The 17,440-nt window shown below is 37.5% G+C and overlaps 1 protein-coding gene across 1 annotated transcript; it reads right to left on the bottom strand.

Annotated features, from left to right (window-relative positions):
• Window positions 1-247: 247 nt before the first annotated feature.
• On the bottom strand, window positions 248-13,246 carry LOC103812086 (sodium/hydrogen exchanger 9-like; the record flags this gene model as incomplete). Its single annotated transcript, XM_009085092.1, has 4 exons — window positions 12,907-13,246; window positions 3,879-4,081; window positions 911-988; window positions 248-324 (listed from the first exon to the last, which is right to left on the bottom strand). Coding segments are annotated over exons 1-4 (533 nt in total), but the record flags the coding sequence as incomplete, so codon positions are not given.
• Between the last annotated feature and the right edge of the window lie 4,194 nt (window positions 13,247-17,440).

Here is a 17,440-nt window from a genome sequence, read left to right as displayed (position 1 = left end):
ATAGAAGGCAGTTCTTGCTTACACCACTCATAGACCAGAAATGAAGGACACAATTTTCTGAATGCCTGGGACATTTCTTGCTATCCAAGAGTTTTGCCTTTTCCATCTCAGCATTCCCTGATAAGGAATGACTCTATCTGTTACATAAGTTGCTGAGTATACTGACCATGGGGTTTCCAATTTTTTTTTTACAGTTCAGTTTTTAATTGAAAAAAATACAAGATAATAGAAGAAGGCTTTCACTTACCCTATGATGATGCAGGAGATGGCAGTTCCCAAAAAGGCATAGGTTAAAATCGATCCTAAGTTACGGAAAAAATGTCTCTGGGGAGGGAAATTTGAAAAAATGTCTTTTGCAAAACAGTAATTGAGTATTCAGATCAAGTTGAAACACTCCATCTAGAAGTGCCATTTGTTACAACACGTATCTCAATATAAGATGAAGCAATATAGGCTACCTCAGTTATTCTGGAAAATACAATTTAATAGGTTTAATTTTTTGCCTGGTGGAATGCCATCAAAATTCCCTCTTTCAAGTATCTGGAAAAAAGCATCAGGATCATAATAGGAGTCCACATTGAAAGTAGCTGATGCAAACAGTATTATAACCCTACCCCTTGAACAAAGTCTTGATCAAGCAACATGTGCTGCCTGCAGTGTCACCAGATTTGAAATGGTCTCTCTGAGAAACAGGAAGGCCCAAGTGCTATAAACTGCACAATCAGGTCTTTGCACAAGGCAGAAAGGGAGCAGAACAAGGGCCATGCAGCTCTCATTTTGTCCATCCCTCTTAAGTTTTGCCCCTGCAATGTAATTGTTAACTGACTCTCCCCTCTGTCTCTGGCCTGATGGATCTACAGAGCAGCACTCACATTCAGTCCCTTCTGTCAGACAAGAAAGAGACACATACCTTCTTTAAACTATATCCAGCATGGAATATAATGGGTGGCAGCAAAATATTGAAGAAGATGGAAGGATCAAATGTCATCTGCCAGAAAGTACAAAAGAGACAGTAAGGACAAATACAGTAACATTTAATTTGATAGGATAGGTTTCAATTGTAATTTTTTCTCAGGATTGAGCTCAGGATCACCTTCAATGTCTGAGGATGTTATTCTGAGTGGTTTTCTTAATTAAGAAACATGTAGTTCCTTACAGCTTATAGATGTAAAATACTACTTGAAAAGCATTCCTCAAAGAAGGAAATCAGTCATGTGCTATTTTACAGGGAACACATACAGGCAGTGTTTCCTGTGACAGTAGCTGCACTACCAGACACCCAACTTGACAGTCCCATGGCTTAATTTCTGGTTCAAACATGGACCTCCTTCTTGTTCAGTTTCAGGAAAGACACATCAGCAGTGTTTGTGCCTCAATTCCCCATGTACAGAATGGGGACAAAAGAAAAGGCCTCACTACCAAAACCCACATAATGTTTCCTTTAAAGGAAACTCTTTATAAAATACCCTATTATAAAATGAATGCCAGCATGAGGATGAAGTTAGGTGAGACAAAAAGTTCTTATTCCAGCTGTTCTCAGTTGTCAGTACACTCTTCATATTCTCCTTCAACTTCAGGCACAGAGAGAGACCAAGGCCAATGTTCAGCCATTGTGACTCATTACAAGTTGCTTTCAATTAAAACAGAATCCTCTTTGAAAGCACAGCATTGCTGGAGAAAAAAAAACTTTAATAAGCCTGTGTACAGCTTACTGCTCTGCCATGGGCTATATTATTACATCAATACTTTCAAAAGAGACAGCAGGTAATTAGAACGAAGGCTTGAATGTCTTTAGTTCAGATAAAGCCATATTTTATGGCTACAATATTTTAGATTACTTATTTAGCTTCTCAAGAGTAAGACCTGCCTACAAAATTGCTTCTGTCTTCTTCCTAACAGACAGCTTGATTTGATAAACAGGAAGTGAGAGCTGACACTTTTTTCCATCCTGCTTACTTTGAATTCTAAAGCTGAAAAAAGTGAACTGGCAAATAACCTGCCAGTGATGTTAGCTGCACTGGTACCTTCACTGAAAACATGACAGAAAAAGGATTTTCTTCACTTATGAACTAACAGACTCAAAGGTTAATTCTGGAATTAATTCAGCAAATATGTTCAAATAGCTTTTCCACAGGCATCAAAAATCCTGACTGCATGTTTTATTATTCCAAACCATGTGCTAAAGAATACAAGTTTGTAAGTCATGGCATAATCTCTTCCTTCTGATAAATGCACCAAGTAAATGCTTTTAGTGCAGTCAGAAGGGAACTGCAGTTGTACAAACCCAGAACATGGTGTGATCATGCTTTCTGGTTTCCATGCTAGTGCTTTTACCAGTCAGGAATGCTGCCAGGCATTGTTGTCTCCTAAATGTGGCTGAATTTCTCCCTTTTCCCTTTTTTATCTATTTTCTTTTCAAGAGGGCATTTGCCAGATAATTTTAAAGGAAAAAGAAGAGAAAATCCAGACAGACTGAGGCCTCTCCAGTAATACAGAGAAAACCACAATTCACAGTTGAGACTTTTAAGAACCTTCCAGCAAAGTGAGATTATGGAAAGAAGACTGGGCAATCCCCTGTAAGGGCAGCACAAACTTCTGTGCAAGTTATTGTTCCTCCTTTCTCATCACACAGGTCAGCTTCAGTGTGCCAGATTTGTTGAACATAATCAAATGTAGTGGATTGGTACATATGCCTTGGAAACTAAACACACACTTAGACTAAGACAAACCTCTTGCCACAAACTGGCAGGAAAAAGGGTGAAGGACAGTTCTTTCTGAGAAGGGCAAGTCCAGCAGTAAGAGCAGACAGGCACACAGTGGTGCTGCATCAGCAAAAAAATTGAGCAGATGGTTAAATCCTAATTCTGCTGAGCTCCCCAGTGTACATTCTAAGTGTAATTTAGAAGTTTTGATACTGATTACTGCTATAATACACAGGAACATGCCTTACTGTGCTAGACAAACAATACTTGGGGAAAAAAAGCAAAACTATATATTGCAATATTGTAAGAAGCCACTGGTAGGGGCTTAGAAGCTTCATGTGAACATGCAATGCCTTTGAGCACAAAATCCAGGTTTTAAACAGTCCTTCTGCACTCAAGAGTTCTTCAAATCCCTGCCACTTTTTTAAAGAAAGAGAACATTATAAGAAGTAAATATTACATGGGTGGGGAAAGAATATATGAACAAAGAAAAATATTTTAATTGTTATATACTGGAAAACAGAACAGGCCATGACTTTGTGAAAGTCTATAAACTTCCTCCCACACTTCCCTTTCTGCATTCAGCCTGTGTTGCCACAATGCTGTATCTCCAAGTTTGGAACAGCCAGGTCCCTGCTAAGGACCATTGCAGGAGTGAAAGAATGGATGAGAATGTTGTCATGCATTTAAGAGTTATAAAAACCCCATTCTCCTGTGTAAGTTAACATTTTTACAAGTTTCTGTTTTGAAAAATATTGAGTTTGTGGTTACCTGAGCTGTACACAGGAGATATCCTCCCTTGCATTCTGCTGCCAGAGCAAGTCTTTTTTAGGATAGAGGATGAATAATGATATCAGTGGGGCTTAAAAAAGTTTAGTGGCAATGAATCTAAGTTAATAGATGTGTCTGCAATGAACTTGGTCTGTGCAGGAGCTGGGACTGTTATAAAACAGTTCATGCAACTATTCTGCAAGCACACAATCAGCTGAGAGCTAAATGATGGTCAGGTTTCTGCTGCACCTTATTCCCTTTACTGTTCTCCTTCCTCACCCAAAATTCAGAATAGCCTCTCTCTCCCTGTGTCACATTTGGACTTGAAACTTCTTTTCCTCTCTCAAGGGTGAAAATAAAATAAATATCTTACACAGTTTAACACAAGAATAAGATGGTTTTTACCTTCTGAAGGATTGCGTTGCCCTGGTGACCATTGACATTGTGGTGGCTGATCTCTCTTTTGTACTGATATTCATAGACCTGATTAGTTATATTAATAAGCAGAGTGGATGGCCCAGATTTCAGCTTTTCACATTCATAAACGGTTCCACTTTCATCATCTGATGCTTTTGTCGCATATTTTATAATTAATCCCATTACAAGGCCTGGAGAGCAAAGAAAAAAAAGAGAAACAGAAAAAAATGAAAGAGATTCAAGTACTTTTATGTATTTGATGCCACACAATAACTAATATAGAGGAAAATGAACTCTGTCAAAGCTTGGACACCACCTCATTGTTTCCACCTGCACAGACGTACACGTCTCAACACTTCATGGATGACCATAAATTATTTTTGAACCAAAAAATAGTCATTTCTTTAGAATGCAGATGTTGGTTTGACATATGTGCAGTTTTCCTCCTATTTTTATGATGCAGTTTCTGGAGTAGTTATTAGCTGAGTTTCTCATCCACTGCATTTTCAGTAGATATTTAGAGCAGGGAGATGCCTGCAGAACTCCTGTGCTGTACTGAGCATACAAACATTAGCTTGTAAAATCTTGGGGATTTTACACACTCATTCATGGGGACAAAACTCTGACACATTCTCAGGCACATTGTGCTTACAGTAGAAGACTGTATTTTTGAGACAGTCAAAGCATAGGAAAATAAAAGCAGGAAGAAGGGAAGGAAGATAAGACTGGGATTAATTAATTTGACTATTTACAATATAGAGCTTTTACCTAAGACAGACATTTTGTCTCCTTTATATTTAACAGAAAGGAAAATGTACTTCTGCAACCATTCACTGGAAGGGACACTTCTTCTGGTTGACTCTACTGGGAGCTTGCATGTTTACTTCAGGAAAAGTGACTAATATTTAGTTAGATAACATTACCAAGATTATTTCCACCCTCAGAGACATGGATTTGTTTTCAAATTTAATTTCCATGCTTCTTTTATGTCCTATGTGCTTTAAGTCCCATGGATAGGAGGAACAGCTTTACCATTACTAATTATGAACACATTGGTAAAAGGCTAAGAACACTCAGATTAAGTGTTGATGGAAGACATCTAAATATCCAAACAGAGATACTTACTCATGAAAGATAAGAAAGAATGAAATTAAATTGCAGGAACTGGCTGATAAGCATCTGAAAAATAGGATGTTACAGCTGAAGTTTTATCCTGTAATCCAATGCCACGGTGATAAAAGTGATCATAAAGGCCTAGAGAGATAAATAGGATGTCTTTGCTATTGTCACGTTTTCTCATGACAGAGACTCTGAACTGCAAATTTGTAGCACACATGTAATGCAGCTTCTTGGACTGATGCTACACCCAAGTAACAGCTGCCTTGCTTTAGTATGTGTATGCATTTGTGCTTCTTTTGTATCTGTTGTTTAGTACAGTTGGTTTCTTGAGGATTTCGATAAGCTGTAGAAAAACCCAAGACCATTTGCTTAAGTTACACAGCATTTGTGCAATAAATCAGATAATAAATCTAGCTGTATTAAAAGACAGTTCCTCAAAGTTTTAGGGGAAAGCATGTATGGCAAAACCAAAGCAAGCACTGCACATGTTATTATGAAATATGACTCTACAGTGGTCAGCTCAGATGTCCAAACTCATGAATCAGAACCCAGGAAACCATTAACTAAAACAATCAGGGTTTTAATCTTGTCTTTATTAGATTTCCTCTGGAAGAACCACATATTTAATTTTCAAATTCAATTTCAAATACATTAAAAATTCAACTTCGTTTGATTCTTGGACAAGACTTGATGTCTCCTTCTTGTTCTGTGGAACAGAAAACTTTTAGGTTTTCCTTTACCATTATTGTTCTTATAACTTGATGTTTCAAACTATGGCCTATGGTATTACATAGACTTAACCAGCTCCAGTAACAGAAATATTTTGCAGACATTCACCAATGCCTGCACAAGGACATTGGCAAAAAGAGTATTCAAGAACAGGAATATTTGGCAACAGTTTTCTACAATCAGTATCAGGTCACATGGTGGAATAGGTTTTGAACAGGCAGGAGAAAAAAGTGGTAAGATGAATGTGCCCTTACAACCTGTTCACCCTTCCCTTTCCTTCTGCATTTTCCCTGTCTGCTTACCAAATTCCCTGTATATCCCTCATTCTGTGTCCCAGACATGACTCTTCTGTGGTTGCCAAGTTCTTGTCTTGCTGCATTTCCTGGCTCTAACATTTACCTGCTGGTTTACAGCATCTGTCACATTACCCTGCTGTTTTCTGGAGAGTTTTACCTATACCCTCACACTATGTCTTCCAAAAGTATTATTTTTTAACTGACAGCTCAAAAATCATGAATGATGAGCTAAAAACACTCAAGTGATTTCAAAAATAAGTGGTCAGGTCCTACTGTTCAGAGTTCTTCTGATTTATTTTTTAGCCTTTGGAGTTTAACTGTTCATGTGGCTTGTACACACAGTAACTTTGAGAATGGCAACACAAAACTGCTCAAGGGAGATCAGTGGAGACTGGTGACATTGCCTTTACTGTCTCTGTTGTAGAGTCAGGTGGACAACTGTGTCCTACAGCATTCCCAGATTCTTAGTAGGTGTGTTACATTGGCTAATACAGCACTTGCTTTGAACCAAATTCCATTTGATTGTTTTAAAAATTGAAACGTGTTCTTAATTATACTTATGAAATTGAACTGAATTGTTCTAGGGCAAATTATTTCAACCCATGTATGAAATTTAGACCAGGAGTAGAGGACTGTTCTTACTCTGTATTCTGAGAAGAAATGTTATCTTCAGCTGTCATCTCAACCTGCCTCTGTAGGAATTTTCTTGCATGGCAACAAGTGCAAACATCCAGATCCTAGCCCTGCTAGGCAGTTCTTGAGTATAAATAAATCCATTTGCAGAAAAGGAATATTTAAAAAATATGAGCCCAGTAGCTGGAGAGAAATAATGATCAGCACTGAGATTTACAACTGGAATTCAAGTTTGGGTTTCCTTCTAGCAGCTTTCCATCTTACCCTCTGATGGAGTCCAGATGCAGGTGATGTACAGACCCACACAAATAATGGAATGAGAATGAAACAGCAAGGAAATTGTGAGAGTATCCAGCAGCATCCACATAGTGGAGAAATAACATTAGAGAAGATGGTAACAATTGATATTCTCAGGGCTTCAGTGGGGCTTTAAGGTCCTTGTAACTCTCAAGGAAATGCTGTAATATAATAACTTGAACAAAATGCAGAGAGGATCCATATTGATGGGTTGATTCAGAGTATTCTCAAATGCTCTAGGGAAGGTTCAGATGAAGACAATTGCTACCACCACACTATATGGCAAGAGCCAATGTGAGTGATGGGATTGTATTCTTCCTTCAGTAATAATAAACGTGCCAAAGACCCTATATAAAATCTCCAGGGAATTAAAAATTGGGGAAGAGTGTATTTAATATTTTAGTAAGTGCATCATTTATGGAATGCACTTTCTACTTAATGTCCTTATATAACATTCATTTCAGGACAGAATTCAGAGTCCAGATCATATTCTGATAGAAATAATTAATTTTTAAATAGCTGTAGAATGTACTCTGCACTACTCCCCCTTTCAATCTGGAGTCCTGCTTTTGTAATGTATCTTCTGGAACACTCTTTACAGTTTGTTAAAGAAAAAAAATGGGAAATATAATTTGGGTTTATCTAACATGAAAAAAAAAGTCCATTAACTCACAGTCTCTTTGCAATCAATGTTTCACGGCAGAAAAAATTAACTTGAAAATTTTCTCACAAAGTTCGATGGACTTGGTTGTGTTCAAATAAAATAAAATAAAGAATTTACAACTAGTTCTGATTTCAAGTGGCACACACAGAAAGCTTGGCTTTACCATGTAGGTTTAGAAATTCAGCAGTTAAAACTCCCTGAAGATGAGTCAGGGATGAAATCAGAAGTAGATATTATACTAAGGTACTTGTTAGCACAAATAAAAAAGTTTCTAATAGTATTGCATCAGTTAAGGATGTAAATGCAATCTCTTATGCAAGGCACAACTTGAGTGTACCAGCACAGAGTACCTATCTTGCATTCTAGGTAATCTAATTATAAATGTTTTCAGCTCAGATTCCTGTTAAGATCTTTTCCTTCAAAAGTAGCACCAAGGTTTCATTCAATTCATGTTGTAAGCACATTTATTAAAATGCAGCCATGAAATAGAAGAGAGTGTAACCAAGGCTACAAATTTCTTTTAAAAAGTCTCAGTTGTCTTTGGAAGATCTGGCAGCAAAATCTCACTCTAACTACAGCTCAGTCCTGTTTCAACTGAATGCAATGCAGGTTTTCCAGCTTCTTCAGTAGAAGCAGGATAAAATCCTCTGTTGTAAATGAGATCATTGGAAGGGATTTCTTAACTCACTCATGCCAAACTCCTGAGCTAAATGGGACTGTTCTCTCCCCGGGATTTTATCTAGTCAGCTGTTAAACAACTTAATAATGATACTCAGGGATGCAATTTTAGTCATTACTTGATTTTCCAGAATATTTTAGATTGTCTTTCAAATTTCTTTGTTTGCCTCAAGAATGATATTCCAGTCTTAACCTAACCACTACAAAATGTCAGTTTCTGCCTTGGTCATGATTTTCCCATGCTGTCTTCTGAATCTTGGCAATCCTTCACCATGAATGTTGAAATCAGGATGAGAATGAAGCACTCTATTTTACTGAGGTCTAGAGATTCCTTTTTCTGGGACTTTCTATATCCATCGCTGCATTTGAAAATCAGGGGTACTCAGAATCCTTTTTCTGGGACTTTCTATATCCATTGCTGCATTTGAAAACCAGGGGTACTCAGAGCACACCATCAGAATTATTTCACACAAGAGGCATACTGGATTTAGAAGGTGTAAAAGTCATATTGCCTAAACATTAGACAACTCCACCAAAGCTGAACTGAGAACAAGTTGTGCCTCACTTCCAAACACACTACATGGGATCTCAGAAGGGGCTACTGTAAGTCAGATTTCCCACTGCTCATCTGCCAAAAACTTTCCCCTCAAAACTTGGGGAAGCCTCTCTAAGCACTGCAACACAAAGACATTTCATGTGAGCATTACAATGGTTCTCCTGTCCTTCAACCTTTCTATGCTTCCCTTCCAGTCTGGTCAGCTAATCCCATGGAGCATAACTTTAAAGGCAGGTCCCTCTCCAATCAGCCTCACCTCCACTTAATGGGTATCACACACTCCTTAGGGGTGACAAATACTCAAACTGAAAACAATTTCAACCAAATTTGCTAATCAGCCTCACAGATAAAAGGCACAGATTGTGTTGGTGGTGGGTTTAGTTTTTTCTTTCTGTCTGTTGTGTTTTGTTTTCTTTTGTTTCATTCACATCTGACTGCCAACCTACAAGAGTGTTTTAGCCTCTTAATTTGAGATGAGTGGTGGCACCTCTGTGTGGGCTTGATACCTAAATACCTGGGCAGGATGAGGAATTTGGATACTCAGTTTTTCATTATGTAGCCCACTAATAAGAAGGGCCATGACTTACATTTTATATGAGGAATTTTGCACCTAATGTTTTATGGTTGAGGTGTCTGAAGAGACCAAGGCCCTACAGGAGCTGGCTACAGGCACTTTAGTCTTTTGTTGGCCAATTGTCTCTTGTCTAGTACTAAGACAAGTTCTTCCTGGGGTGTGGTGCTGAGAAGGGTCACCTACTCTGATCTGAGAGATGTGGCATTGTGTTTTCACTAGTGCTCGTGGAGATAATCTACTATATGATTTCTGACTCTGCTGTTGTATAGGAAACTGTGCTGATAATGCATATAAAAGAAGCTTGTCCCTTTCTGGGTGGCACAAAGTTATTTTTCATATCCACCTGCTTCCTTGGTATCCAGAAATCAGGAAGCAAGTTGAGTTTATTATTTGGGGTCTGTTCAGCAAACCAAACTACAGTATGCAGAGTCACTTGCTCTCTGGGATACAGGAAAAAAAAGGAATGAATGAATAAAGAGGTAAATCTGCATTCTTCCTCATTGTGAGTGCTATTTCAGTTTGGTGTCACAACAAACAAAATAATTTGAGTCTTTAAATACTTTCAAGCTTAATTCCTTGCAATATATATATATACATCTCTGTACACCTATTTTTTTTTTTGGTGAAACAATGTTGAATTCCTGTTGAATTAATTCTTGTGAATTAATTGTGGGTGATGCTAAATGCTTTGGTTTTTTTCTTCCTAAGTGCAGATTTTAAAATTAACTGTAGCTGTACTCAGTATTGATCCAATACTTTGATAAAAAATAAAACTAATATACCTCAGTTTTTTTCAAGTTTGTTAATGGACAGTTTTCCAGTATGGCCTTTGTTTGTTTTGTTGTTTTTTTTAAGCTTGAACTATTCAGCCTAAAAGTGCATGTTCCTACAGAGCTTATAAAAAAAAAAAGAGCTAAACCACCCTTGTATTTGTTCTGTACTTTAAATAGAACTTTCTATCAGGCTCTGTTCAATTTGTGGCTGTTCAGCACTTTGTAGTAGCTGTATAACTTCCTGTTTTTGTATTTCTGTGTTTAGTTTTTTCCCCTGGTCTTCCTCACACTTTGCTTTCTCTCTCCCTTCACTGCTACACCCCAATGGCACACTGTCTTGCTGAGGAATACAGACCCATCTGCCATGCTGTGGCACACAGTCTGCAGGAAGTGACCCTATTTTTCTGTCACTTGAGGCCAAATTATCAGTTTCTTGTATTGCTCTTCACATATCTAATAAACAGCTTGATGGGCTGCAAAACTGCAGGGCTGAGACTTTTGGTTTGTTCAGAACATGTATAAAGTAGAACATTTGGATAGGGAAGGCAAAAAGTGAAGCAGGACCTAGCCCATTGTTGGTGCCTGGTGCCATGAAGATTTTCTCCCAAAGTTGCTGCCTGTTGATCTGACACCTCTGTCATGACCTCTGAAATTTTGCTTTCTTTTCATTATTGCTATTTCACAATGCTAAAGATAACGAAACCCATATCCAAAATTTTGAAGGATGAAAAAGACATTAGCAGCTTTTTGCATCCTATAAATAAGTTTTTCCCCCTGTTTAATGATTGCCATAAATAATGCAAGACTAAATAGATAGTTTATTTACAAGCATAAGCAGTGTTCATGAATGCTTTAATAATTCAAAAGCTCTGTCCTGCACTAATCTCTGAACTCATCAAAAGAATATGAGTAGGTTATTGTCATGATGTGCAGAGTATGTTCTGGGCAGGCATCAAAACAGAACCAGAGGACAGATAAAACTCTAACTAAATACTGATTTATTTGTGTTATGATGTATTCCCACATATTTCATTTCTGTTTTGATAGGCTTTTGTCTCAGTCTTCAACAAATGTCATCAGCTGCACATGAGAAGCAGCACAATAGTGTAAAGAAAGCTACTATAGTAAATCCACCATATATTTAGAAAAACATGGTTGCAATTTGCAAGTTGATCATAATGAATATATTGCATGGTTTTCCTTTTGAAAAATGCTAACAGAAATGCAACAAGCAAATGTATTCTCAGTATTATGTGCCTTGTATCTGGTAAAACTTTTAGAACAACAATCCAGGTGATGTCTGACAACGAAAACTATTGCATTAAAGTACCATGTGATGTGTGTTTCAGTCTCAGCTGATTCAGTTGAAGTGTTTTCTGTGTGCAACAGGTTTAAAGATTAGAAAAAAGGTATATTATCAAATAAACACTTTTTCACAGCTTTAAAATACAGGCAAGGCAGTTGAGAATGAAGAGATCCCACAGACTCAGGTGTTGGGGGCTTGGTGACTGGATTAATACAAGAGTTTCTTTTATACTTGCTTTCCTTCAAAGTATCAGGTTACTTGTGAAGACAGTGAGCCAAGAAGGTGAAATAGCCTGTGTTCTTGAAATTTCATACGGTTAATCAAGCAAAATAAGGAGATTCCTTGTAAGGGATACAAGGAAGACTGATCTTCAGTTTCAGTCCTCCAGTGGTACTGACATCACCTTAAAATGCTTGACATAGAAAAAGAAACTTTTATCTCAAAATGTAGGGTCAGTTGCCTTTGCTGTTGCAGGCTTGCAGGTGAAACTCCATCTATAGTTTTTTGCATGTGGTGTGCCATGATAAACAAATATTCTTCAGAATATGCAAACTTAGCAAAATGAGTTTTGGGTATTACACTGCTAGAGTATGTGGTGTGCACAGGATGTGTCAGAACTGCTCAGTCATTACCTATTTTCCATTTTGACAGCATTACCCTCCTGTATGTGTTTTATGGCAGCAGCAATGACAATCACTCGTGTCTCTCAAAGTGAAACAGCAGTAAGAGAATGACAAGAGAAATCATTATACATGCAAGTGTGTATCACTAAACTAGTGAGTGCTTAGGGGACAATGCAGAAAGTTCTACATGAAAGTGATATGCAACATGGCAAAACTTCATCAAAGAAGATTAGAACCAGATAGGCAAACTGAAATTGCAGTACAATGACAGCATTCAGAGATGATTTGAGTGGCATTCTTCCTAGTGTGTTTTTCAAAGGCCCAGAGGAAAGCCAAAAGAGAAGTCTCAAGATCATTTAAACTTTATTAGACAACATGTCTGTATCCACAAGGCTCCTTAGTCTAACACCTCTGAAGGTTATAAAAACACAAGCAAATTTAAATCATCTCTGTCACTGAGGGCATTTCATTCTTTTGTAAACAGTAAACTCCCTAAATCCCAAAGTGTTGTGCAGTGGCTGTTTGCCCATAGAGGAACATAACAGGCACAACCTGAGGATAACCAGCCCATGACAGTCACCCCCTCACCAAAACAGCCTCCAGCTCCTTCATGAGAGATGCTGTTAACATTATTTTACTGTACAGTTACAGAGCTGATGACATTTAATTCAGCACATTTTCTGAGCTTTGTCAGCACTTGATCTCAAGTGCCTGAGCATAAATCTGCAACTAGTCCTATGTTATGCTGGCACTTCAATTTATACTCACCATAAAGCATAGCTCCTCCAGTTTCATGCAGAAAGCGGAATCGATGGTTTTTAAACAACCAAATTGTTAATATTGTCAGAATGAGCAGAAAGTTAAAGACTAGCAGCTCCACAGCTCCCTGATGATAAAACTGATCTTCATCTTTCACTGATACATATTTCTTCAACTTCTCCATTTCATTCCCTTTATGGCAAAGATGTGCAAAATAAAAGAAAGAAAAAATCACAGGAAGGAAAGCGTTTATCACCTTTGGTACAAAAAGTGCAGACACCACAGAATTTCACAGCAAGCACATCTGTTTCATTTGCAGCCTCATGGTAAAGTGCCCCAGCTCAGAATTCAGCTGGATTCTAGTTACAGCTTCCTGTCTCTCTCTTAAAGCTGCCCTGTCTCATTTTTAATGTGGTTTTGTTGCTGGACTGCGCTTGCTCAAGCTGTGGATGCACAAACTGCCTCCTAGGCTCAGACTCTCTCAGTTTCTAAAATTCTGTTGTAAAGCTTAGTGTGTTCACAATGCTTGTTCCTATAGTTTCCAGTGCAATCTGAATCCTAAAAATCCCATTTTGTCTTGATAGGTTAAGATGGAAATATGTATATTAGAAGAATGGCATAGCAACCATTAGTACATTTTGGAAGTTTAAAAATCTTTCCTCTTTCTGACTTTCTTGCATTTAAATCTAAGCAACGTAGAATAAAGTTGGCACTTTACTATGCTATGAAGTCAGAAGAAGAAAACATCAGTGAATAAGGATTTCAAGATTTAGACATTGCACTTGCATAGCAGGAAGACTGAGAGGGCTCTGTAAAAGCAAGGGTCCAACCACCTAGAATAAAAGTACTTAAAATCTCCTATTAAACTGAATAAAATGCAGTGAAGTTTACTTTCCATCATTTCTGCTCTTTGCACGTTTTCATTTACTCAGTTCATTACTCAAGCCAGGAAAGCAGCAGAAATACTCTTACTCTGTATAGCCAATACTCCTGGAAGCTGTTCTGTCTGAGCTCAAGGCTGCAATCAATACTGGAGAGTTACAAATTCTCATCTTCATTAGAAAAAAACCCCACGTTGATTCTGCTTCTCATTAGAAAGCCAATCTTCTCATTATTTGATGTCAAAATCTCATAAATTTATTTTAGGCTAAGGTAATGTGTACAGAATCCATTCCCAGTCAGGTGTGTTGAAGGTGAATAACCCAGAAACAGCAGCTGTCCATGCTCTCAGTCATTTCAGGGCTGGAGCTCAGTCTCTATCACTGGTTTCACTCTGTCCTCTTACCTGTTTCACTGTCCTTTGTGTTTCTCTCATTATCTCTTTCTTTTTGTAATTTTACATGATAATTTGCAAACATAGTTGGCATTATTTAAATTGAAAGTGTATTTCTGAACTGATTTTCAATGGGGTCTCTGTAAAATGAAAAGTTGGCAACACCTCCCAAATTATCAACTATTCCACTCAATTTTAAGTAAGGATAATGGTGTTAACTTGTATTTTTCAAGAATTATTCAATACCATATTTTGAATTAAAAATTATATGTAAGGGAATTAGATACAGAAATTTCTTTATACAACTGATGCAACTCTTAAAAAAATGTTAGTTGCATAGCCAAGGCTAATAACATTTATCAAGGAGAAAAAATTAAAATGAAGACTTGATTTGAATTTCATATTCATAATTTGGAAATGGCCTCAATTTTGTGAGTCTGATTATCCATCTCCAATGTGAAAGTATTAAAAGCAAGCAAAAAAAAAATCAATGGAAAACAATCTCAGTCAGTATCTTCCACAATGAAAAGCAAAGATTTGTTTATTATGAAATCCTGAGTTCTTTCCTACCCTGTCCAATAGGTAATTTGCAGGCACTTATAATAAAATCAATGGAGAAGAAGCACAAAGCATTTTAAGAAGGTCATTTTATCTGAAAATCTCAGTGATTAGGCTATTCACCTCAGATTTGGGAGACCAGGTTCAGTTTTCTATTTGAATTTACCTGAACTCACATTTCTCACCAAACAACAAGTTCCTCAATCTTAGTGCTACAGCAGGTGCAGTATGAACTATTTGAAACACATAAATGTTAATTTCCCAAGGCTGCCTTTTACCTTTTGCAAACTGTGGCTGTGATTCTGCCCTATCTCTCAAGATGATCTGATGTTTGTGAGAAAATCACACTCTAGAGCAATTTGCACCATGCCTGAGCTTAAATGAAAACAGAATTTCAGATTTAGTATGAGGCTTGCAGGTGTTGGGGCTTCAATTCTGAGAAATCTCCTTATATAATTTTGAGGAGGTCTAGTTCTAAACAGCACTCATCACATTATAGGATTAGGGTTTCAGGTATTGCTTTCCTCTCAGAGATGTAAGTCAGTTTTCCAGACACAACTACTCATAGTTAGCAATCATAGTTGCCAGTTCTAAGGAAGCCAGAAATGACATCCAAACCTGCTGTTTTTCTCTGCATTCTCAAACATTGTATTAATTATTACTACACACTATCTGAAACATGCAAAAGAAGTGATGACAAAGGCAAGCTAACTATCTGTTGCAACATGTCTGCAGGAGAGAATTCTATACATGCATTACCAGGGGAAATACATTGGAACTAAATGGATCTACAGGTTGTTAAAAATGTTTTCTGCTTTTAATAATCTGATGACATTTTGGCACCCACAGGATACTCAGAGGGATGCCACAAATGTTCAGGTCATACACAGAGAAGAGCTAATGTGAAATTTGTAAGCAATAGAAGAGCCTCTACTAAAAGTTTCAATGCAGATAGTTTTGTTACACTTCATGCTGATTTTTGTGGCTGTATTATTGTTCTCTGTATGCCATAGTATTTTATTAGACATATAGGTACACAGACCCAGGTATCTCTTGAGCTAAATTAAACTAAATCACCTCGCCAGTGTTTCTTCAGGAAAGTTTTGGTAGGCACTGTTTTGTAATCAAGGAGGAGTCTGAGTAGATGAGAAGCAGCTCTAGTGAAAAAGTAGAGCTATGAATGAAAAATACACAGAAGCACAGTATGGCCTCATAAAAACCTTATCAGTGTTTGTAACAAGATCTCATTTGAAAAACTGCTGGCAGTGTGACCAGGAAAACTGTTTGATTATTTCTATGCTCAGGTCTTTCCACATTCTTACAGGTAACCACATTTTCAGTAGCAACTGGAATAACTTCTCTCCAAGTTTTGGTTGGTTTGCAGGTCAGAGAGGACAACAATGTGCTGTAGCAGCTGCATCATATTTGCAATATTGATAACATGAAGTGAATTGGATAAAATAAAAAGTTCTATATTGGCTTTCAGAACAAGTTACCAGGTGAATGATGAAAGTTTTCATGGGGAAGATATTTTGAACATTGCACAGACTGAAGAGAGAACCAAGTTTCTGTGGAAGGCAGCATGTCAAGTAATTCTCATAATACCATGTTCTTACTACTAATAATACTTGCTTCATCTCCCTTGGCATGTAATTTTAATGAAAAGAGGTAGAAGTCTCACTTATTTTCTATGTTCACCTTATCAACACTAAGAATTTCACAGAACAATCCTCCTTTAGCTTGGCAGATGTAGAAGTCTCCTCTTCTAGAAACTGTCAAGGTGGAATAGAAAGCAAGAGGAGTCTTGCAAATCAGTAGAGGGATTCTCACCTTGAAAAATATAAAATCAGAAAAGGAGCACAATGTAAAAATTGTCATGAATTATAGTTAGTAAGAATTCCAAGCAAAGAGCCAACAATGCTTTAGCAACACTGGCAACTATGCAAGTATAGGAAAAGTACAGCCAAAGGTAAACATTGAAAATAAGTGTATCTATATATGTAATTAAACCCCCAAGCTAAACAAACTCTGAAACTGAGAGATCAACATTGCAAGTGCACAGATAACAAACATTCTGTCACAGCTCGCTTGCCTAAAATCCCCAGACAGACTGGAACGGGATTAGTGGGATCACAAGTGGTTATCCTTCTCTAATCCATTCCAGCCAAGAAGATCTGCCTTGCTAGCTCCTGTTCTGATACACAACTGCCTAGGAAATACCATGGGCTAAGGCCACTTAAGGCCACTAAGCCCACATTGGTGGGCAGAGTGTCAGTTTGTAACTGCCAGGCCTCAGTGTATTTTGAAATCTGTTTTATTGCTTACAAGAGCCTTCCTGTGAAATCACTTTATTTGCTGGTTGCTATTGATCTAGTCATCTCTTTCTTTCTGAGGTCAGACTCTGGTTTTACTATTGCTTATTCGATACTGTTGGTATTCTGTCTACATGGGTCAGAGTTTCTAGTGACAGAAATAAATCCACATAATCTATACACCCAGTACAGTACAGCTATTACTCTTAGCCAACAAATGGCTTTAAAAATAATTTCTGCTTACTGGAATACATCTTTTTATCCAGAAGGTAAAGTCTGGGGTTTTTTTTCCCCATCTTGATTCTGAGCCTGTTTTACTGACTAATCAAAATAAAATACTAAGTATGATTAGTGGAGACATTGTAGATACATTGTAGATACATTGTAGGTACATTGTAGT

Source organism: Acanthisitta chloris, unplaced genomic scaffold, assembly GCF_000695815.1.
Source record: "Acanthisitta chloris isolate BGI_N310 unplaced genomic scaffold, ASM69581v1 scaffold40231, whole genome shotgun sequence".
In the NCBI taxonomy this organism is placed as follows: Eukaryota; Metazoa; Chordata; class Aves; order Passeriformes; family Acanthisittidae; genus Acanthisitta; species Acanthisitta chloris.
The sequence above is the reverse complement of the archived record's forward strand: the minus strand, read 5'-3'. Positions and strand labels throughout refer to the sequence as shown.